The sequence below is a fragment of the Acytostelium subglobosum genome (assembly GCF_000787575.1).
Source record: "Acytostelium subglobosum LB1 DNA, scaffold: scaffold31, whole genome shotgun sequence".
NCBI lineage: Eukaryota > Evosea > Eumycetozoa > Acytosteliales > Acytosteliaceae > Acytostelium > Acytostelium subglobosum.
The window spans coordinates 177,003-198,593 of NW_012236502.1; the positions used below are offsets into that span (position 1 = coordinate 177,003).

General features: G+C 44.3%; 8 protein-coding genes across 8 annotated transcripts; 2 read left to right on the top strand and 6 right to left on the bottom strand.

The window, feature by feature from the left end:
• Nucleotides 1-79: 79 nt before the first annotated feature.
• SAMD00019534_112210 (hypothetical protein) lies at nucleotides 80-4,440 on the bottom strand (the record flags this gene model as incomplete). The annotated part of the gene is made up of 4 exons (XM_012893550.1): nucleotides 80-162; nucleotides 239-1,138; nucleotides 1,257-2,084; nucleotides 2,145-4,440. The coding sequence occupies 4 exons, from the start codon at nucleotides 4,438-4,440 to the stop codon at nucleotides 80-82; spliced, it is 4,107 nt and encodes a 1,368-aa protein (XP_012749004.1).
• Nucleotides 4,441-5,727: 1,287 nt separating this feature from the next.
• SAMD00019534_112220 (hypothetical protein) lies at nucleotides 5,728-5,964 on the bottom strand (the record flags this gene model as incomplete). Its single annotated transcript, XM_012893551.1, has 1 exon — nucleotides 5,728-5,964. The coding sequence occupies one exon, from the start codon at nucleotides 5,962-5,964 to the stop codon at nucleotides 5,728-5,730; it is 237 nt and encodes a 78-aa protein (XP_012749005.1).
• Nucleotides 5,965-6,531: 567 nt separating this feature from the next.
• SAMD00019534_112230 (hypothetical protein) lies at nucleotides 6,532-9,259 on the bottom strand (the record flags this gene model as incomplete). Its single annotated transcript, XM_012893552.1, has 3 exons — nucleotides 6,532-8,691; nucleotides 8,775-8,941; nucleotides 9,007-9,259. The coding sequence occupies 3 exons, from the start codon at nucleotides 9,257-9,259 to the stop codon at nucleotides 6,532-6,534; spliced, it is 2,580 nt and encodes an 859-aa protein (XP_012749006.1).
• A 275-nt stretch (nucleotides 9,260-9,534) lies between these two features.
• Nucleotides 9,535-11,582, bottom strand: SAMD00019534_112240 (hypothetical protein; the record flags this gene model as incomplete). Its single annotated transcript, XM_012893553.1, has 2 exons — nucleotides 9,535-10,701; nucleotides 10,773-11,582. The coding sequence occupies 2 exons, from the start codon at nucleotides 11,580-11,582 to the stop codon at nucleotides 9,535-9,537; spliced, it is 1,977 nt and encodes a 658-aa protein (XP_012749007.1).
• Nucleotides 11,583-15,706: 4,124 nt separating this feature from the next.
• Nucleotides 15,707-17,431, top strand: SAMD00019534_112250 (hypothetical protein; the record flags this gene model as incomplete). The annotated part of the gene is made up of 2 exons (XM_012893554.1): nucleotides 15,707-16,652; nucleotides 16,740-17,431. The coding sequence occupies 2 exons, from the start codon at nucleotides 15,707-15,709 to the stop codon at nucleotides 17,429-17,431; spliced, it is 1,638 nt and encodes a 545-aa protein (XP_012749008.1).
• Nucleotides 17,432-17,553: 122 nt separating this feature from the next.
• On the bottom strand, nucleotides 17,554-18,391 carry SAMD00019534_112260 (hypothetical protein; the record flags this gene model as incomplete). The annotated part of the gene is made up of 3 exons (XM_012893555.1): nucleotides 17,554-17,763; nucleotides 17,838-18,124; nucleotides 18,199-18,391. The coding sequence occupies 3 exons, from the start codon at nucleotides 18,389-18,391 to the stop codon at nucleotides 17,554-17,556; spliced, it is 690 nt and encodes a 229-aa protein (XP_012749009.1).
• Nucleotides 18,392-18,671: 280 nt separating this feature from the next.
• Nucleotides 18,672-19,668, bottom strand: SAMD00019534_112270 (hypothetical protein; the record flags this gene model as incomplete). The annotated part of the gene is made up of 2 exons (XM_012893556.1): nucleotides 18,672-19,124; nucleotides 19,654-19,668. 2 exons carry the CDS (start codon nucleotides 19,666-19,668, stop codon nucleotides 18,672-18,674), a joined length of 468 nt encoding a protein of 155 aa, XP_012749010.1.
• A 331-nt stretch (nucleotides 19,669-19,999) lies between these two features.
• SAMD00019534_112280 (hypothetical protein) lies at nucleotides 20,000-21,163 on the top strand (the record flags this gene model as incomplete). Its single annotated transcript, XM_012893557.1, has 1 exon — nucleotides 20,000-21,163. One exon carries the CDS (start codon nucleotides 20,000-20,002, stop codon nucleotides 21,161-21,163), a length of 1,164 nt encoding a protein of 387 aa, XP_012749011.1.
• Nucleotides 21,164-21,591: the final 428 nt, after the last annotated feature.

Below are 21,591 nucleotides of genomic sequence, written 5' to 3' on the forward strand. Positions count from 1 at the left end.
TGACGAGTCCATCTTGTCATTTTGAAAAGTTTGAAACAAAACGAACGAAAAAGAAGTTCGTGGTCAACCCTAGTCGCGATCACAAACCCCAACCCTCGCCCTCGCCCTTGCCCTCGCTCAACAACCTGGTGATCGATGAACCAATCCATTTATTTATCCTTCCTTTTGGAGATTTGTTGACGGTGATAGATGAACATTATGATGGCTAGGATGAAGACGAGGACACTGATTATAATACCTCGAGTATTGGGACTGGTGATGTTGGTATAAGAGATGATGAATAACATTGTGATGGTAAGGTTTGACATATTCTCCAATTCGTTCAAAGTCTTAATCCTGTATGGCCTAATAAAGTATTGAACACTTGTGATGAGCACCATTATTGAAGGTAGTACACCTGACATCAGTTCAGGTTGGTACAACAACAATAATGTAGTGATACCATATGATGCCATCCTGTACATTGCAAACACTGCCCACCATCTATGTTTGGACTTGTAATGCTCAGACATGTGTCGATGCATAACAGAACCAGGTGCATACTGTGTGTAGATGTAGTACAGTGGCAACAACACCAACATGATGCCAAGTAATCCAATTGATATAACCCGCAATGTGGTGGTGAATGCGTTACACTGTACATCCATGTCCATGTAGAGGTATGTGGAAGTTTGATTGCCAACGTTACGGCATGGTAATGCCAGAGAGAAGAAGTTGAATACCAGTGCACCATAGAACATCATGAGCAAGTGCCAGAACAAAGACCATCTTGAGATATCCGATGTGTTCATGGTCTCTTGTATGTTGATCAATCTCCTGCGTTGGAAGAAGGTTATCCTTCCAGTTGCCAGAGTACCAGTGACAATGATCACTATGATCATTAGAGTGGACAGCAATACCTTGGCAATGTATCCAAGTTCGGGCAGTGGACACACCTTGGGAATGAAGTCAATCGATATCCTAAACAATGGCACAATGTATAGGTTGAGTTGAGGGAATAGCAGGATTGCAATACTCTGGAAGTAGTTGAATAATATTCCAACAATTGAAGCGTGATGTCCAGGAGTAATTGAGAGTCCAACGATCACTAGCATAATAAATATGATATAGGAGAGTGTGATAAAGATACTGTTGGAGCCTGTAAGTGATTGAAAGGATGAGTTAATATTTACAGTCACATGATCAGATAATAGGTGTCACGTGATCAGATTATCGGTGTCACGTGATTCAGATAATTAATATTCTTGTGTACTTACTGCAGCAATACAGTCCAGACTTGTTGATACCTGGTGACTTTATACATTGTCCACAGAGGACTCCAGTGTGGCCGGACAGGCATCTGTTCGACCCAAGACACTGGTTCGGTTGGCATTGATAGATGTACTCAATGTCATAGTTATACATCCAAAAGTCAGGTGTTGTGCTGACCCTGTCTTGATAGCATTGTGTCAGATGTTTGAGTTCACTCTGACATGACTGGCATCGACCAAGTGAGCGTGAGTAGACATCGAGATTGGACGGACAGAATTGGCAGAGTGACGAGTTGATGCCTTGGAACTGGAATGGACTGCAGCTGGGGATGGTGATTTGGAATGAGAGTGGTAGCAGTGAGGAGTCCTCTTGGGACAGGTTGATCTGGAACACGCTTCCATTAGGCTTGCCGACGAGCTCAGTAAGGTACACGATACCTTGGCCACCCATCAAAGTGACTGTAAATGAATAGCTAGAATTTGACAGAGTTGGAGTCATTGGCACGATGCTGATCTTGATCTCGCCAACCTCGTTCGAGACAGTGTTGTTATACCCGTCGAGCACTGTGATGCCAATCTCCATGGCTACGTCATTGCGGAGGTTCTCTGTCAGGTTGGTGATGTTGAATGTGCTCTTGACCGATGCATAGTTTGGTCCGTAGAACTCGGCCACATTGCCAGTAAGGACGTTGGTCGCATCGAGCAGGAAGGGGTCGCCATTTGCCACGTAGAATACACCGCCACTTGCCTTTGCCTCGTTGTCAACAAAGGAGTTGTAACTGAACTCGCAAGGATAGTACATGTTCTCCAGGTAGAAGGCGCCACCAAACATTCCTGTATTGTCCGATATGTTTGAGTAAGAGATCGAGCAGGGCCCATTCATGCCAATGATACTCAGTGGTGAGTTGCTGGCAAAGTTGGTGATGATATCGGTGTCATTGATCTGGACACGTTGGATGTTTAGCAGAGCGACCGCAGTATCTGCGGTTGTGCCCTTGATGGTCGATCCTGTCAGGGTGAAGTTGCCCATGGTCATTGAAAAGATGATGCCTTCGTTGAGGGTGAATGTGCTCTGTGACACATGGATATCTGTGTTGTAGGATGTGACGGCTGAATAGAATTTGCTGGCTTGGACTGTCTCGTGATTCATGAATAATGTCGATGTCTCGGCTTCAACATATGATCCATCGGCATTGGCGTCGATTTGCGAGACCCAGTTACCCGAGAGTGACACATTTGAGCGATCGGCATTCATCACAAGATCAACCTGCATGTCGTGGAACTTGTTGCCAGTGATGATCACACTTGGACATTCGAGAAAGCTGATTGTCGACCCTAAGTACGATCCTGAGACATTGCTGCCAATCAATGTTACGTTGGACCATTTGGCCGAGAGCAACTTGTTGGAGCTTAGTAATATCTTGAGGCCAAAGATGTTGAGTTGACACGTCTCCATGTACATAATGAGCATGGATGATAGGCCAGTGGCTGTGAAGTTTCGAAGGTTGATTGTGCTCAGTTCGGCCGATATCATTCCCTCGATACTCGAGTTGAATGCCGTCTGTGTGGTCATTTGGATCTTAGAGTTTGTGATGTCGATGGTCGACTGCATACCGAATATCATGCGGCGGTAGTAGTTGCCGCCATTGATTGACGAATTCATCATAGTGAAGTCGCTCTGCGACATGGTCATCAGTCCCGCGCCAGACGTGCACGCAGTAATCGAGATGAGCTCAAATCGCACAGACGAGTAAGTGAGCACAAAGATTGGCTGTGCCAAGATCTGATTGATTCGGGACATGGTGCAGTTCTTGAATGTGACGATCGAGCTGAACAGGACCATGGCCTGCCTCGCCGATATGTTGTCCAGCTTGACGTTGTCCAGTGTGATGTTGGAGTTGTAGGCGCAGAGTGGGTCGGAGGAGTAGGCGAAGCTAGTGTCGACGATCGTGGCATTGCTCGTCATCACTCGCAGCAGGTAGTCGTTGTTGGTGAGTTCGGAGAGATGGCAGTCGCGTATGTATAGTTGCGAGCCCGTGACGGTGATGCCAAAGTATGTGCTGACAATCTGGTCGAATGTGACGGTCTCCATGTTGAGCCAGCAGTATGAGCACACGATCGATGACAGTCCCATCAACTGTGTTCGTACGATCGACAGTGTGATATGAAGTACCTGGTCGGTCTGCGACAAGAGTTGCTGGCTTGCCGAGTAGGCTGTGTTGAGGAAGTATCCTTTGGCGATTTTGATGCTGCAGCTGGCTTCGCCGCCAACTCGGAACAACGTGGGCGAGTTGGTCTGCAGCACAAAGTTTTTCAAGTCGATTGATGAGTCACCCATGTCTGCGAACGATGATGATTGGATGTCGCTAAAGTGGACATTGTTCATAGTCACTGTGCTGTTGGTCAGCAAGTAGGCCGAGGAGTATTGACACGTTCCATAGGTGACGTTGTTCATCGTGATGGAGGCCTGGTCGGCGCGCATTGAGAACTGGCCCGACGTGGAGAACACCGAGTTGGTCAGGTTCAAGGTGGTGCCCTGGGTCAGAGTCATGTCCGTGTCCACGTTGACGACCGTCGTGAAATTGCATCGATCCACGGTGATGTTGGACGAGATGAGGCTGCATTCCGAAGACATAAATATGCTCTGGCTGAAGTATACCTGTGCCTCCACGATGCTGAATAACATGCTGTCATGGTAGGACGAGGTGACTGTGAGCGAGCCATTGCTCACGACCATGTAGGCATCGATCATTCTGGACTGATCGACCAGGACCCGAGTGAAGAATGTGTATATCGAAGGTTCAGCAATTGTGCAATTGCTCATCGTCATCAGTGGGCCGTAGAAGTGCTCGCTGTATTGGTCGATCATCACATTGCTCATCGACAGGATGGATGTGGTGTAGTAGGAGTCGGGGCCATCAACATGTGTCATGAAGCCAATGTACACATCACGTATGGTCAGGGCATTGTTGCCCTGTCCGCTAAGTTTGAAATGGCCGATTTGGACCAGCGAGCAGTTGACAGATGATCCTGGCGGGTCAATGTTGGTGGGCCATTGTGACAGGGTCAACGAATCATTCTGCCGCAGATTATAAGTTGGTGTGAATCTGTCGATGTATTGTCCAAAGTCCAGTAGTATTGACCAATCAGTTGATTCAGTCTCCAATATACTATTGTTGACCAATGTCATTGCATAACCGAATGTCTCATAAGGATTACCCAATGTTCCATTTCCAGTTGAATCATTACCATTTGGTGATATATATATATTTACAATCCTTCTAACTTCATTTATATCTCTGTTTATATTTGATTGTGACTCAACCTTGTGAACTGATCATGTGATTGATCGAAGTGGAATGTGTGAGAGTGAGTGTGTGTGAGTGTGTAAGTATATGATTGATGATCAAACAGAGATATAAGTAAGGTGTAGTAATAATTACAATTGTAATAAGTTGTATCCAATGTTGGATTTGGATATGAATATGAAGTGATTGACCATGACAGTAGTATTAGAAATATGAAGAATGTTATTGAACTACTCATTTCTTTTTAAAAGATTAAACAGATATATATACATATAGATAAAGAGTAGGAGCAGTACTGTAAGTATTACACAATCGTATTAATGTGTTGAGAATAACAAACATCATCACGACAAGAATCAATCACCAATCATTCCTAAAACATAAAGTCTAAGATGAAAAGTCGCCCAATCATAAAAAAAATATCTGGATTTTGGGCATCTCATCTTTATTAATTTGGAAGTTCCTTATTCATTCTAGTCTCGAGATAGTCAAGATTAATAAAAAAAATTAATAAGATTAATAAGATTAGATGGATTTGGAAATATATATATTTATATTGATTATATTTCAACTGGCATTATATATTTGTCTGATTAAATAAGAAAGAAATAATGATAGGAGTTATACTTACACTAATTACATGTATTCCTGTATTAATTATTTATTCTATGTTTATTACAACTCTAATAATTGTTGTATCTTTTACAACTGTTACTTTATACAAGGTATGATATATTTGAATTATCTAATAATAATATAATAAATGATTGATTAAAAAATATTAACTTCCATGTTAACAAAACTTTAGAAAACATTATTCTTTGATTATTTATATTTATTTACTTTGATGATATGTAGAGGTATATATTCAATAATACCTGAATTCATTATAAATATATTTATTTATTTATTTCCGAAAAAGAATGATTTACAAACCCTATATATTCAACAAGAACAAAGGGAATTACCTCAAGAAGATCCAGATAATGATTTAAAGTTGATAAAAAAATTTAAACATTCAAAATATAGATTGAAGATTCGCAAACCATTTAGAAGACAATATACAAGATCATCATCAATCAAATCTTCAAAGTTTGTTACAAGTCAATAAATTTGATCAAACATTTATTAGAATGAATGATAGAGAATTCTTGATCGATCAGGGATATTTAGTGACATCTTCCACCTCCGAGGAGTCCTCCAACTAATCCGAGGACGCCTCCAAGGAGTCCTCCAAGATTAAGGTGAAGGTCAAGATCAATGTCAAGGTCAAGGCCAAGTCCAATGCCACCACATCCACCACAGGCCACTCCATTAGATCCTTGTTTGGAACCTCCAATACCAGAGGATACTGAGGTCTTGGACATTGATCCAACTGCTGGCTTAACAGTGCCCATTGATGTCATAGCGCCTTCATAAAAAAATATTAATAAATGGTACAAGTTTAAATTGATTGATGAAGTTATATTACATACCTAAGATAGTCATTTTAATTATTTATCTAAAGTAGTGTATAAGAGATTGTTAGTTTAAGTTATTTGATAGTTTGATTGTTTGATTGATTGAGTGATCCAGGTTACCTGGATCTATTTATATCTTTTGTTTTTTGATCAATCTAAATTGATTATGTTAATAATACTATTAATATTACCTTTTTAATAATGGAAAGACATTATTAATTATATGTTAAGTTCATAGTTTTGCGCGCCAATCAATATTGATGGTAGTGATGATATCATCAAAGGGGTGGTAATGTGATTGATTGATTGGAGTCAAGTGGGTGAGTGAGTGACCCCCACCATCAATCAATGAACAAGGCCTAGTTGTTATCCAAATCTGGAAAAAACATAAGGTAGAGTGAAGGGACATATTGTCAATGTAGTCATGTGATCTTGATGATGGGCAAGGCATTCAAATAAGGTATGATGATCCATTTGATTGATTGAATGAATGAATGATGATAAGTGATTGTTTTAATTCCACTCAAGAGTGAATGATTGTAATAGACTGATGGCTAGATTGCTGATTGATAGGGTATGGGTGGTGGAGTTGTAGTTGAATGGTGTAGATTCACCGCCCAATGTAACACTTTGAACAGGTTGTTGAACGCCCAGAATGTTGAACGAGCCCAATGTGCTCACTGTATGATTGGTGTAGCCTGCGACCAAACAGTCAGACACCAACGTGTTGCCGCCAGTAACATTGAATTGAATCAAGCTGTATACGCCAGACTCATAGGCATCGACCGTCTGTCCATCATCAATGTACAACAGACCTTTGGCAGTGCCCTGTGATGACAGCGCGACGACCAGCGAGTATGGAAGGGCCCTGGCAAAGGTCAGGGTGATGGGGGTCACTGGGTCGGTGTACTGTGAGGTTGGCTGGGTGGGCATGACGATGCCTCCCCTGATGTGCACGTTGATCTTGTCGAGTGGCGCGTCCAATGTCTGGTACGTGCCCGTGGATGACGCAGGCACCTGCACGCCAGTGAAGTAGTCGTACCACACATCGGTGGGGAAGTACGCGTTGACAGTGTCGGCGCCTTCGGCCAACACGGGCGACACGAGCAGGTGGCCGCCCACCAAGAACTGAGTATCCAGTGCGTATGTGTTGGGGTCGGTCGGGTATTCAAAGAACAGTGGACGCACGACCATCATGTCGCCATTGGCATGCGCGCTGTAGAACAGCGTGTAGTAGTGTGGCAGCAGAGTGTACTTGAGATTGATGGCGGCGGTGACAATGTCGATCACCTGCTGGCCAAAGACGTATGGCTCCTGTGGCTGACTGTTGATCGAGTTGTGATTGCGCGAGAATGGGTAGAAGCATCCCAGCTGAGTCCATCGGGCGCAGAGCTCGGCGGTGGTGTTGCCGTTGAAGCCGCAAATATCCGCGCCAATCATTGAGATGCCAAACATGTTCATGGTGAGGATGCCCGGGATCGAGTAGTACATGTCCTCGTACGTGCTGTCGTTATCGCCCAGCCAGTGACCCTGGTGCTTGCCGCTGCCGGGGAAGGTCGAGCGGCCAATGACCAACGTGCGCTTGCCAATCAGCTGTTGGGCGGCGAATGATGTCGCCACGCCCTCCATGTATCCAAACAGGTTGTGGCTATTGTAGAATGATATGTTGCCGTACTGCATCGAGGTCATGTTCAATGTCTTGTCGCTGAGTGGCACGCCGCCTGGGATGTATGGTGGCGTGTTGGGGTTGAATGAGTTTGGCGCGGATGGCGACGCCTCGTGCGTGGCGCAGTCACCATTACAAAAGTTGGAGATCTCATTCATGTCGATCCAGACTCCATCAAACTTGATGCCAATCGCGCGGAACGCGGCAAACTGATCGAGCCAGTATGTGGTGGCATTGGGATGGAACCAATCGGGGAAGTTGACGGGTCCTGGCCACACGCTGCCCACCACGGGGGTCACGCCGTCCGCTTCAGTGATGTAGGCGCGAACCGCCAACAAGTCGGTGTATGAGGGGTAGGGGATCGTGGTCTGGATCTTGACGCCAGGGTCGATGATCATCATGTAGTGCTGGTTGTTGTAGTGTAGGTACTCGATGAATGCGGTGAACTTGTCGGCAGGGAAGCGGCCCTGGTCCTGCGTGAAGATCTCGTATTGGTACATGTAGTCGATGTCGTTCCACATGGTCTCGAGGGGGATGCCATTCTTGAAGTAGCTGGTGACGACGTACTCGGTCTCGAGCAGCGTGTGGTAGCCCCAGCGGCACTGATGCCAGCCAAGCGACCAGTACGATGGCATGTAGGGGGTGCCGATCACCTGCGAGTATTGCTGGACGACGGCGGCGGGCGTGGGTCCGACAAAGATGAAGAAGTCCAGGATGCCACCCACGACCTTGTATGTGAGCGATGTCTCGCTGAGCACAACGTCCATTGCATTGGAGTTGAGCAGGAACACTCCGTTGGCGCTGCCATCACTGTGCAATTGTAGGTAGAACGGATGTGAGCCATAAGTATTGATGTCCAACTCACTGGCTGTTCCTTGATCCTTTGCCCAAAGTGTGTATGTTCCATTGTTTGCCAATCTCAGTGGACGAGTCCTCTCGCCAAGTCCATACAAGTTAGGGTTGGACTCTGAGAATGATGTCGATATCTCAATGTAGTCATCCTCAAACTATATATTATTGGAATGACTCCAGTGTGTGAGTGATTGATTGATTGATTGAGTGATTGGAATGATTCCAGTGGGGTACGTACGATCAGTCCATTGAACTGGCAGTTGGATGGTGAGGTAGTGTTGAAGATCACTTGATTGTTTGATGCGCGCAGTACTTCGAATCCAAAGGTTTGTTGATTGAACTGGACTGCGTAGTTGAGGTTGGAAGGTGCCTCTGTTGGCAAAGGTAGTTGATTGATGTTTGGAACTGATTGGTTGAATGAATGATGGTTAGTGAACATGTATGAGTCATGATGGGATGGTAAGACTCACCTTCCCAACGTTGGTTGTTTGAGTCATAGATGCGAACACGTAGGATATCCTGGGATTGGTAGTAGACATCGATGTTAAGCTGTTCAATGTCTGCACCATAAGGTCCTGGATTGAGTAGTTGTAGCTGTCCAGAGTATCCAACTTTAGTCTGTTCGATTGACACAACCTTATAGTTTGGACATGTTGTAGACTGAGCAGTCGCTGATGTTGCCAATGCAGTCACAAAGGTCACAAACAGAAGTGATTGAAGCATAGACTTCATCATTATCTTCATTATATGTATGATTGAATAGTTTGATGATCATATGATTTGAAACGAATAGTTCTGGTCACTGGAGACCGGTACCCACACCACTCTCAATCACTTTCGTTAGATATTTCGGTGAGTCCTGATTTGGTGATCAATCACCCCCACTCACAAACTCACAATTAAACAGATAAACAACCAACTTGGGATAGAGATAAATAAACTATATAATTATACATAAACAAACATAGAGATTGTATATTATTACAACTTTATGATGTCTATGTCATTGTTTTATTCATACAGAATGCCGGTAGACTGGTCGCAATGATGTTGTTACATGAACAGATGTCGTTGGACGCGCAGAGTCCAGCACGAGGCACACGCGCACACGTCCACAGCATGCCAAGCAGACCCATGGTAAGACTGCCGTAGATGAGCCAGCACAGGAACCACTTGTGCGACTTCATCCACTTCCAGGTGGGCGCTATCGGCAGTTTGAAGAAGCGACACTCGACGTAGGTGCACGTGAGCTCCGAGATGAAGTCCAGGCCAATCGACAGCAGACTCTGGTAAAACAGCACCAGGGGGATGACATCGCCCGTGTCAAAGAAGTGGAACAGCATACGCCACTTTTGGAACAGGTAGATGAAGATGGGCGCAGTGATCAGGCCAGAGAACTCGAGCGCCACCTGGATGTTGAGGATGGCCGCACGCAACTGAAGACTCTGCTGGCTGTAGACTATCTCCTTGGCGCGAGTGCGGCCGTAGAACAGGCTGAGCACCCACTCGTCACGCTTGAGTGCGACGGCACGCAGCAGGATCTCTTCGATGGCGGCCACGATCATACCCACCTCTGTCAGGTACTTCTCGTCGCCCGAGAAAGTGTAGACAAAGATCTTGCCCAGTGTCTGATGATGGAAGAAGGTGTGCAGCACGATGTTTGTGTTGAGCATGATGTCGTCGGTGGAGATGTCACGCGTGAGGAACTGACGCGCCACCACAACGATGAATGTCCAGTAGACGGGATGCACGACGAGGCGCCAGCCAAGACGCAGCAGGTCGTTCTGGATCGAGAAGTACACGGGCAGCAGGAAGAACATGTACACGACCGTGAACACGGTCACGACAATGTCGGGCGCCGAGTAGTTGTAGGCTGTCTTGTAGGCCTTTTTGACTGAGACGTCGTTGGGCGCCGACTCGGCCTGCAGTGTCAGCGACATGTTGTAGGCGAAGAGGAACTCGACTAGCACGTACATGATGACCACGCCCAGTGCATCGATGTAGTAGAACCAGTAGCTAATGCCCTTCAAGTACAACACCATGTAGAACAGCGTCAGGAAGAAGATAATGCCAATCGAGTAGTACAATATCTTTGAATCCCTAACGCGAACAAATCCATATGATACAAGTAGACCAAGTAATATATATATTGGTCCGAATAATAACTATGATTGATTGATCGTTAGTTAGTAAGTGAGTGGAATCATTCCGTCAGTGAAGAGGGAGGAGTACTTACTACAGCGAATTGGAAGAAGACTGTGTAGGTGGTGGTGTTGAAGTAGACCTCGGAGTTGGCTGGTCCTGTCCATTGGGGAAGTGATAGTATATATATGGCCAATGAGACGAAACAGGCGACGATGAGTCCAAAGAGATAACGTTGTGCCATGAGACGGATGGTCTTCCAGCCCTTCCAGCCAACTTGATTTTTGGAATAGAGCTCTTCAAAAACTTTGTTATCTTCATCAGCAGTGGCGCCATCTCTGGAATTCTCGTCTTGTAGGGAGCCTGGCTTACCCATGGTCGTCATCTCCACGCCATCCTCACGCGTGCCAGACATGCCTTGGAGAGTGAGTGTGCATCTTGTGCCAGAGTAGTTGATCTCACTGTTGTTGCCATCAGGGGTCATGTTGTCTGTGCTGCTGCTACTACTGCTGCTCGATGTGTCATTGTCGTTATTATTGTTGTGATTGTTGATGCCAGAGACAGAGTCGAATGATTGTGAAGGTGTAGTTGGTGCAGTGTTGGATGAGTTGAGAATGATCATTGAACTTCGATGTACGAGAGGACTTTCATTGTTGGATGTTATTGATGCGTTGGATGCGTTTGTGATGATGCTGTTGGATGTGTTGGCTGGGAGAGAGGTGGAAAGTGGTGCCAGGTAGTTTGGAACGAACAGTGAGCCACGGTGACGTGTCACTTGTGGACTGTCGTCTGGAACGCCTTCAACTCGCAGCACACTCTCGAGGTTATTATCCAAAGGTAAGGAGTTCCTCGAGGATATATTGTCTTCCAGAGGGACATTGTTGTTGTTGTTGTTATTCTCCATCTTTGAGAATGAGTGTGCTCAATCTTGGTTGGTCGATTGAGGTGGGGAAGGATAGGTAGGGAATGAATGGAGGGAAGAGGGGAGGAGTAGGAGAAGGGAGGGGAGGGAAAAGAGGGTAGGGAAGGGTTGAGAAGGTAGGGGATGTTAGGATAATGTACAGAGGTAGGTATATATGATTAAAGAGTGAAGGAGGAAGGTGGAATGGTAGTTTGATTAATGATTGAACACAACAACACTATTCGATTAATAAGCATCCATCAGACAGAGTTAAGATGTTAATTAATTAATAAATAAGTTGATAGTATTAAGTCGTTGGTGGTGTGAAGGTTGATGGATGGGGATGATGAGGATGATGTCTTATGAAGTGATTGATTGAATGAATGTATGTATGTAGGTCTAATGGTGCAGTTAACTAATACTGATTGCTTAAGATGTAGACAGATAGGAGGTGGAAAGGGTTCTGATCAATCACACCATCAGATGGAGTTGTTGATCGACCACGGGGAGGATGGATAAGGTAATGATATGATGGTTATGTTTTCTTGTCAAGTCGTCAGTGGCGACAGACGGACGTTCTGGATGGAGGCGAGACCGCCCGGGTGGTGGATGTTAATGGCACAAATGTGTTGTAGTAGTAGTTGGGGGTTGTCTAGTATATATGTCGTTTGGATTGCCAGACTCAAGCTCTGCGTCTGACCGCTGGCTGCTCGAGGCTCAAGTCCACATCCACACACACTCACCTATACGAAGCAATAAAGGTCTCTCTGTATCTATCTCCAACACAGATGATCAGCGATCTTTAGTGGTGAGAATGGATGTAATTATATGATCAACTTATCAACTTGCCCAACAACAATACACGGGCAGGGCTGGATTGATTGATTGATTGAATGAAACAAAGACGTAAAGGCAACAACAACCTTTCCATTACTTTGGTGTTGGTGTCTGTTGTTGTTGATGTTGTTGGTGACAGGTAGGTAGATGGCCATCTGTTGTGCTACACGAGGCACATGATGACGGGACCTACCCATCCCGACTATTGTAGAGTATCCTTCACATCGACCTCCCCACCATCAACGACTTGATCAACGCTCCCTCACTCACTTAATCAAGTGCAGTGTGTGTAGTGTGGAGATCTGACAGACATTATACATCAATCAATCACACACACTCTCTTGACATTCAACTACTATCTCTCTGTATCACACAAGTATTCATCACACATCACACACGTCCAATGACTGATCAGTTTGCAGAAAGTATGTGTGTGATTGATTGTGTGTTTGTTGGAGGGGGTGGGCCGTTTGGAAGGCCAAAAACGACTAAATCAGGCGATAAACCAAACCTCCAAGCCTTTTGAAAGAGGTGATTGTGCATGGTGGTAATCACTTTCGTTGAGAAAACGTGAGAGTGGGTTGGGAGGTGAGAATGATGATGGTCGTTGTTGACCGATTTTGTTGTGTTTGTTCAATCTGCAATTATTAGAGCTTGTCATAAACTAAATTGGTAAAGATCACATGATACAAATAGGTTCCCTTGGGACTTAAAGACAATGATCATAATATAATATTTTACAGATTCAAATGTTTTGATCATTATAATCATCAATGATGTCAACATTCAACAACTTAGTGATCGAGAACACAAGGAACAAGTTATTTGAGATATACAAATTACGAATGTGAAGGCCTAAGGTGAGGCCTTGTTTGTTTGTTTGTTTGGATGTAAAAGTGAAGGACGAGTGATGGATGAGGATAATAACTTGTAACACTTACATTGAATTGATGTAACCAAGGTCCTTGGAAGTTGTCCAAGTACCCAAAGTAATGAATGAATGATTGAATGTGAATTAATTAGAATGATTCGGACCAATTATAACTTAAGTATTATATATATCTGATTGATTGTTTGTTTAACTTAATTGATTAATTGGTTGATCGATAATTAATTAATTAATGAACTATCTATGCTGCAAAGTATTATAATAAATAAATGTATGTTGATAGGTCATAAGTGCAAAGGTTATCGGTTGATGTAGTAGTGCATCCGGGTGCGAGAGGTCGTCATTGTCAGTGCCAGTGACGATGACGAAGGCTGGCTGCCTGACAGACATCTGGAATGCCTCAACTGTCGATGAAACGGATAGGAACATAAAGTTATCCTTTTGCCAAATGGACCAGGTGATGCAGAGAGGAGGGTCAACAACCAATGAACATATGCAATTGAATGCATTTGTGTGATGGCGTCGAGCTTTAGGCCCACTGCTTGTTCTCGGCTCGATCTGCGCGTTGGACTGACCAGATTCTGCTTGAAATCTGGGAAGAGTCGCAATGACTTATTTGAACGAATTGAATTAGATCATTCATTAACTCACGTGTAGCGGGCCAACCACTTGAATGATGGTACGACGACTTGATGATGTACGTGGAATCACACCGTGCCGCACACGTAGTTGCATTGCAGTTTGATGATTGATTGGCTACCATCTTCACATAATTAATTGAGATTAAAACAGGGTCAATTAATGATTCTATTTTAGAGATGGATTTGATCAGACTTAAATTAGAGGTTTGACTTTTGTCTTACTATTCCAGCTGGCCGATGTTGTTTGTGTCTCTTCGATTGGTTGAGCCCATCTGCTTGTTGTTTTGTTGTTTTGGGCCTTTGGGCACGCTTTTGATTGGGGGCCAAAAACAGATCACACTTGGTGTCATTCGTAATCAGGGCTTATCCCACAACAAACAACCAAAGGTTTGATGATGGATGGTCGTCCACCAATCAGTCGTAACTACATTACATCATATTATCTGTACTGTTTGTCTGTCTGTCTTATATCACTGGGAATGTGACACAAAGTAATACCCCATCAGACCATTCATTGGCCAACTTGTTGGGTCATGAACAATACAGTTAAAACCACGACGAATCATTATTGATCTTTTGGATTCATCATACGACCATTCGACAATATCAATCAGAGTCAGTCAGTTAGCCAACCAACCAACCGATTGGTTACATACCTTTGCAACCCAAGTACGATTCGAATATCTATCTACCTACAGATACTATATCTTGTCCTTCTTCTTCTTTCGTTCTTGAAACTGGCCACATCAAGATGGTGATGGTGATGAGTGAGTGACTCTCACTCTCTCTCCACTTGACGCCAATCTAGTTGTATGAATCAAGCAAACAAACAAGTCAGAAGTAATAGGCTGTAGTTGTAGATGTAGTGGTAGAATGAGTGATGATGAGGTGGTGTGGTGATTCGTCAGACGACTGGATGATTGTGTGTGAGTGTGGAGCGTGTGTGTTAGTTCATTGTCGTCTGCAAGACCACACATACAATGACACCCACTTTGGAACATGTAATGTATCTGTATTCATACATAGAGATAATAATACTTATAAGTATACAAGTGTGAACCTTTTAAGGGTATGAGTTATTATTCATTGCCTTCTTTGGATTATATGTTGACCAATATCGTAGACCAGGACAGGACACCTACCTTACACTATACATACTCAACCCGTATACTTATTCATTGTTAACTTATCTTATTTGTTTGTCATTATTTTTATTATTGATGTGTTTGTTATACTATACTACAATAGTTAGAGATAATAGAGTTAGAATAAGAATACAAGATAGATGTTCTATAAGTTAATACCAAAGGAACAATATCAATGTATGTATTACATGTTGTATAAGTTGGAGACAGTACATGAATGAATGAATGAACAATGGATACTAACACCAATCTTAAACACACATTAGCGACAAGAATTAGAGAGTGTATAGATAGTGTTTAAATACATACCTTCCTTCCATTCTAAGTATACATTACCATATATATATACCATTACCATTATAATACTACATTACCATTATTGGACATCATCATCATTATTGAGCGATATCCATTACTTTGCGATTACCATATCCATTCAATCAATCAATCAATCAACTTGATATCGTGCTGTGCCCATCCTATTAACTGTTAACTGTGTCTATTGATTACCCTTTTCCCTTCCCCTTATTACTTTACTTTACTTTATATTACTTTACATTATACCCATCCTTCCATACTTCTCTCTTTGAAAATAAACATATAAATATATACAAGATGGACGTAGCGAACAACAACAAGGATGAACAATTGTCACTGGAAGCATCCAGTCATCTATTCAAGAAGATGGGCAATTATGACACCAAGGTGATTGCCAACGTACTCAAGAAAGGCAAACGTCTGCCTCTGTTGCGACTGGATCGCTGCAATATAGACAATCAAAAGGTCAAGCCCATCACTGACGCGCTAAGGCAGCAGGCCTTGGTCGAGTCACTTGACCTGTCAGACAACCGCATCTCGCTGCTGGGCGCTCGTGAGATTGCAGGCGCACTGTCTATCAACAACACACTACAACATCTCAAGTTGGACAGCAATCCAATTGGCGATGATGGACTCGCTGTGATCCTGGCCGCACTCAAGAGTGGCTGTGGACTCAAGTCACTCTATCTTTCAGACTGCTCCATCACGGAGCGTGGCGCCACATCACTTGCCACAATGCTGGAACACAACAAGACATTGATCACGCTTCACATCAACAGCAACGTCATTGGTCCAGTCGGATCAAAGTCTCTGGCCAAGTCACTGTCGCGCAATTCATCACTTAGACAACTGAGCATGTACAACTGTAATGTCAGTGAGGAGTCGGCCAAGTCCATACTGAGCAAGCTGGAAAAGGGCAAGCTGTCTTTGACCAACCTGTTCATGCCTAGCAATCCAATCACTCCTCAAACTATGGACAGCATCAAGTCGGTGATGGCGAAGCGTGCACTTTTGGAGAAACAAAGGCGATTGAAGGAGGATGCCTCAAACATTATCAATCAGGAGGTGGAGAAGATGGTCAGTCTCAAGTTGAAGGAGACCAATGATCAGACCAAGAAGCAACTGGAAGACAAGCTCAAGAACCTTGGCAAGAAGGAGGAAGAGATGCACAGCAAGGAGAAGCATCTGACCAAGAACCAATCTGAGCTCCAGAACAAGATGCAGGCCTTTGAGAAGAAGATTGGTATGTACCTACATGTGATGATGGATGGATCCTGGGTGGATTGATTGACCCATATACTAACTCACTCAATCAATCAATCATCTCTAGCACTTGAGAAGGATAGAAAGGAGAAGGAGAAAGAGAAGGAGAAGGAGAGAGAGGAGAGAGAGAAGGAGGAGAGGGAGAAAGAGAAGGAGAAAGAAAAGGAGAAGGAGAAGGAGGGCAAGGTCAAGCCAGACAAGTCAGAATCAAGTGGAAGCAGTATCAAGATGCGTAGGAAGAAGAATGGAGACACAACTACAATAGTGTTGGCAGGAGACAAGTCCAACGACAAGTCAGCAATGATGGAGTACTTCATATCTGTGGTGGACGACCTGGACATCATCTCAGACAATGAGTACGAGAAGACTGTCAGTGGCAGCATTGTGATCGATGGAAAGAAGGTCAGCTTCACCCTTGTCAAGACATCGGAGAATGACAAGTACTCAAGACTACGCGCACTCCAGTACGAGGCCGCCGACGCCGCCATCGTTGTCTACACGGTGACCGACCGCATGACATTCGAGGACGTCACATTCCAGTGGCTGCCAGAGATCAACTTCATGGGCAAGATACCAATCTTCCTGTCAGGCATGCACAGCGACAAGAGAAACAACCCACCAACCGCCAGCGAGGTGACCGAGGAGGAGGGCAAGCAGCTGGCCACCACTATCACCGCCAAGGTATTCTGTGAGCCCAACTGCGCCGAGGACTTTAGAAAGATGATGTCACTCATGCACAAGTCGATGAAGAAGAAATAAAGTAGTAGCAATCAAGTGACGAGGACAGGATAATGGCGACGACGCCATCCTCGCCAAACGCGTTGAGCATTTACAAGTCTAAAGGTGTATCTTTAGTTGATTGATTGATTTGGTTAGTTGGATTAGACCAGGGTGAAGGTGGTGGCCTTGTTCTTGGTCTCGATGGTGACGAGCGATCCGTTGGCTGGTCTGGTGGTGCTGTCTGAGGACCACTCGAACAACTTGGAGGCAACATCGCTAACTGGAGTCCAGTTGTCAAAGTTTGAATCTGGCATACCAGCTCTGTTTGATGGAGTGTCCAGGATGACTGGAAGGATTCCAATGGACAATGACTACGTTTGTTTGAATGAATGAATGAATGATTAGTGCATGTCCAGAAAGTGCGAGACACTGTGCTGTAACATACGTTGGCTGGCAATCCAGAGTCGGCTTGAGCGAGTGACTTGACGATCTGGTGAGTAGCAACCTTGGAGACACCGTATCCGATCATTCCTGGTGTTGGGACCAGGGCAGAGTTGGCGCCGGTAAAGACGACAAGACCACCTGGGCTGAGCAACTTGCCAGAGAGGTAGGCAGTTCCAATAGCTGAGCTAAGGTTCATATCGAGCATCTTCTGGACACTCTTGAAGTAGTCCTCCGAGGTAATGCTACCTCCGGTCCAGCCTCCAGCAGCACAGATAATGCTGTCAAACTCTGAATGATTGATTGATTGAGTTAGTGATTGATTCATTGCTTGATCAGTGTTCGTGAGTGTGTCGCACACATACTGGTGGCATTGAGCTCAGTGGCTACTCTAACCATCTCGGTCTCACCAGAGTTGGTGATGACGATGGACTTGTTGGCAACAGTGTTGGCACGGAAGTCGATGGCGACGGTGGACCATCCCTTAGTCGTGAAGAAGTTGACGATCTCAGCTCCCAATGCTCCGCTACCTCCGAAAACAAGAATATTCTTTGACATTGTTATGTTGTATGTATATATGTTATAAGTTATAAGTTATTAGTTAGTTTGAACTTGAATGATTGAATGAATGAGTGGAGGTTCAAGTTGAACATTTATGCGCAAAAATATCAATGTTGGGCGAATTCCGCGGAATGATCGACCACGCTTCCGGAATGAATGATCGTTTGTTGGAACAAACAACACTGCCAGACGGATGGACAGACGCCCAAGGAGGAGGAATAGTAGTGGAGAAAGTATTGTTTAATGTATTGGAGACTACCAGTTATAGACGATCCGTTTAGAAAGCCTTGAATTGCTTCTTGGAGGCACCAGCGGCGTCGTGCTTGATGACGTTGAACTTGACGGTCTTGGCGAGTGGGCGGCATTGACCGATGGTGACGTTGTCACCGTCCTTGATGGTGAAGCATGGCGAGGCGTGGGCAGCAATGTTGGAGTGTCTCTTCTCGAAACGGTTGTACTTTCTGATGTAGTGGAGGTAGTCTCTGCGCATGATGATGGTTCTTCTCATCTTGGTCGAGACGACGACACCCTTGAGGATGGTTCCACGGATCGAGACGTTCGAGGTGAATGGGCACTTCTTGTCGATGTAGGTACCCTCGATGGCCTCCTTTGGGATTCTGTAGCCAAGACCAATGGACTTGTAGAATCTGATTCCCTCACCACCCTTGGCAGCCTTGGACTGGAAAGTCTTGGAGAAAACAACCTCCTGCTGTTGGAATGCCTTTTCAGCCTATTTATAGTTTGATTGTTTGATTGTTTGATTAATGTATTAGTGTCTGGTTCATCTATCTAAATGTGTAATTGCTGTTGTTGCTGAGTTGGTGATTGATTGAGTTGTGGTTGAGCGATTGTATTGTTATATTATGTTGTACAGCAAGACTTCGTAGTTCATAATTGTCGCTCGTTGTTCATCCATCAAAGTCATTCATCATCATCATCATAGAGTTATCATCAAATAATGGATCCTGTATGATTGTATATCAATGATGATGTGTTGTCTCTCCTCTCACTTGATGTTCAATGATTGATTACTACTTCATTGTTGATGACTACTGTAATCCATATGATTGATATCTATTATCGATACTCTTGACAATGATGATGATGACAATGTATGATTACGACGACGACTACTACAACTATGAACAATGCTAGTTCGCTCACAACATTTATCCAATAATGATCACTCTGCTGTTGCTGCTGCTGATACTGATGATGATCATTCTAATGGATAATGATCATTCATTCGTTACACATACTTGAATGTCGGCCATGTCTGTATTCTGCTACTGCTGCGTTGTCAAAGGTACGTAAAGAGTGAAACAAAAGAATGAATGTTAGACTTCAAGGACCTCACCTCGCCTGCCATTCCTTGTCCAACATTCCTCACACCACCACACTTCAAAAATCAAAATAAATATCATTTTATTCAACAGAATTACTCTTCATAATTTACAAACGATTAACACAACAATGTAAATCCATTAACGAACTTCGTCTATAACATACATTGACTAATTGGGCTGTCATTCATTCCATCTTTTATTCAATCAAGTCAATCAATCATTCAAACATTATACCTATACTTATATATATACATAATATATGTTGTCAAGGTTAGCAACATCATTGTCGAGATTGACAAGATGGAGAGGTGCAGTTGATCCACCTTCATCAACAAAGACACAACCAAAGCAATACATTCAGAATGAACAAGAGAGATTGGATACATTCAAAGCATTCTTGGCAACAAATACATATTATCAACATATGAATAGCTTATCAAACAAGACAAAAGAAGAGATTGAACAACTTGATAAAGAGAGACAAGAGCGAAATGACAAGGACGAGCAAGATGATGAAGAGAGTTTGAATGAATACATGAAGGACTTGATGAAGACATCTTATATTGATCAAAAGAGGAGGATTGGAGAGGTCGTTGGAACACAGATGTTGGATTTGTTTGAATATGTACATAAGATTGGCGGACTGAACAGCTACCCGCCACCAATTCAGAAGTTGCCACTCAATAGTATGGAGGCAAAGCTGCGGCGCGCATTGATTATCAAGGAGTCCAATCTGGAGGGCGTCACATTCGACCATCCCGACGGGTTCAAGTTGCGCGTCGGACGGTCGGGCATCGGCCACGACCAGGCCGGCTATGGTGTGCACGTCGTGGGCACCGTCGTGCCGGGCACCGTGCTGGCCATCTACCCAGGCGACACATACTCGGCCAACACAATAACGCCTGGCATAATCAAGGACAACGACTATGCCATCGCACGATACGATGGCACTGTTATTGACGGACGCAGCTGGCTGAAAAAGACCGACATGTCGGTGTACCGCCCGCAATACTTTAACGAGACGGGAAGCTCTGGAGATGGAGGCGTCGGCCTGCTCAAGTATCGCAATCCCTTTGCCATTGGACAGTTTATCAATCACCCAGCAGAGGGACAGCGACCCAACGTCATTGGCATCAAGTACAACTTCTCGGCGGACTTCCCCGAGCACCTCAAGCCGTACATTCCCAACATGGAGATGTTCGAGAATCGATTCCTTCGTGATGGCAACATATTTGTCAAATCATTCGTAATCATTGCCTATGAACAAATCAATGATGGTGAACTATTACTCAACTACCGATTCAATCCCGACAACCCTTACCCTGATTGGTATCACCAGCCCGACCTCGAAGAGGCCAAGCGTCGTTGGGGCCAAGTCGAAGATCGTTTCTCACTGAATACAATCGCCAGTCGTCTACTCTAATATAGTGGTCAGTCAGTCACCTCAATCGATCAGTTATTCATTCCATTCGAGGATGAGGGTGAGGCTGAGGCCGAGGCCTTGGTCCTTTGTCCAACGATGGGATAGTTCCATGTCCAATTAATTATTCAATCACTCAATCATTGTTCATCGTTTGGATGATGAATGATGACATGTGCGATCAATATGATCCAGCCAGGTCAATAAACCGAGTCAGACGAGTCTCTGAAGTCCCATCTTCGTTCTTGCAAAATTCCCCCTGAGTGTGTCGCGGCAACAACCCCCTGAGTGTGTCGCGGCAACAACCCCCAAACTCCCAACTTCCAACTTCCAGCACATGCGCGTCAAACATGTCATTCAATCTTAATCTCAATCAATCAAAAAAACAAACAGATAATAATAATAAGATAAAATAATAATTGTAATAACAT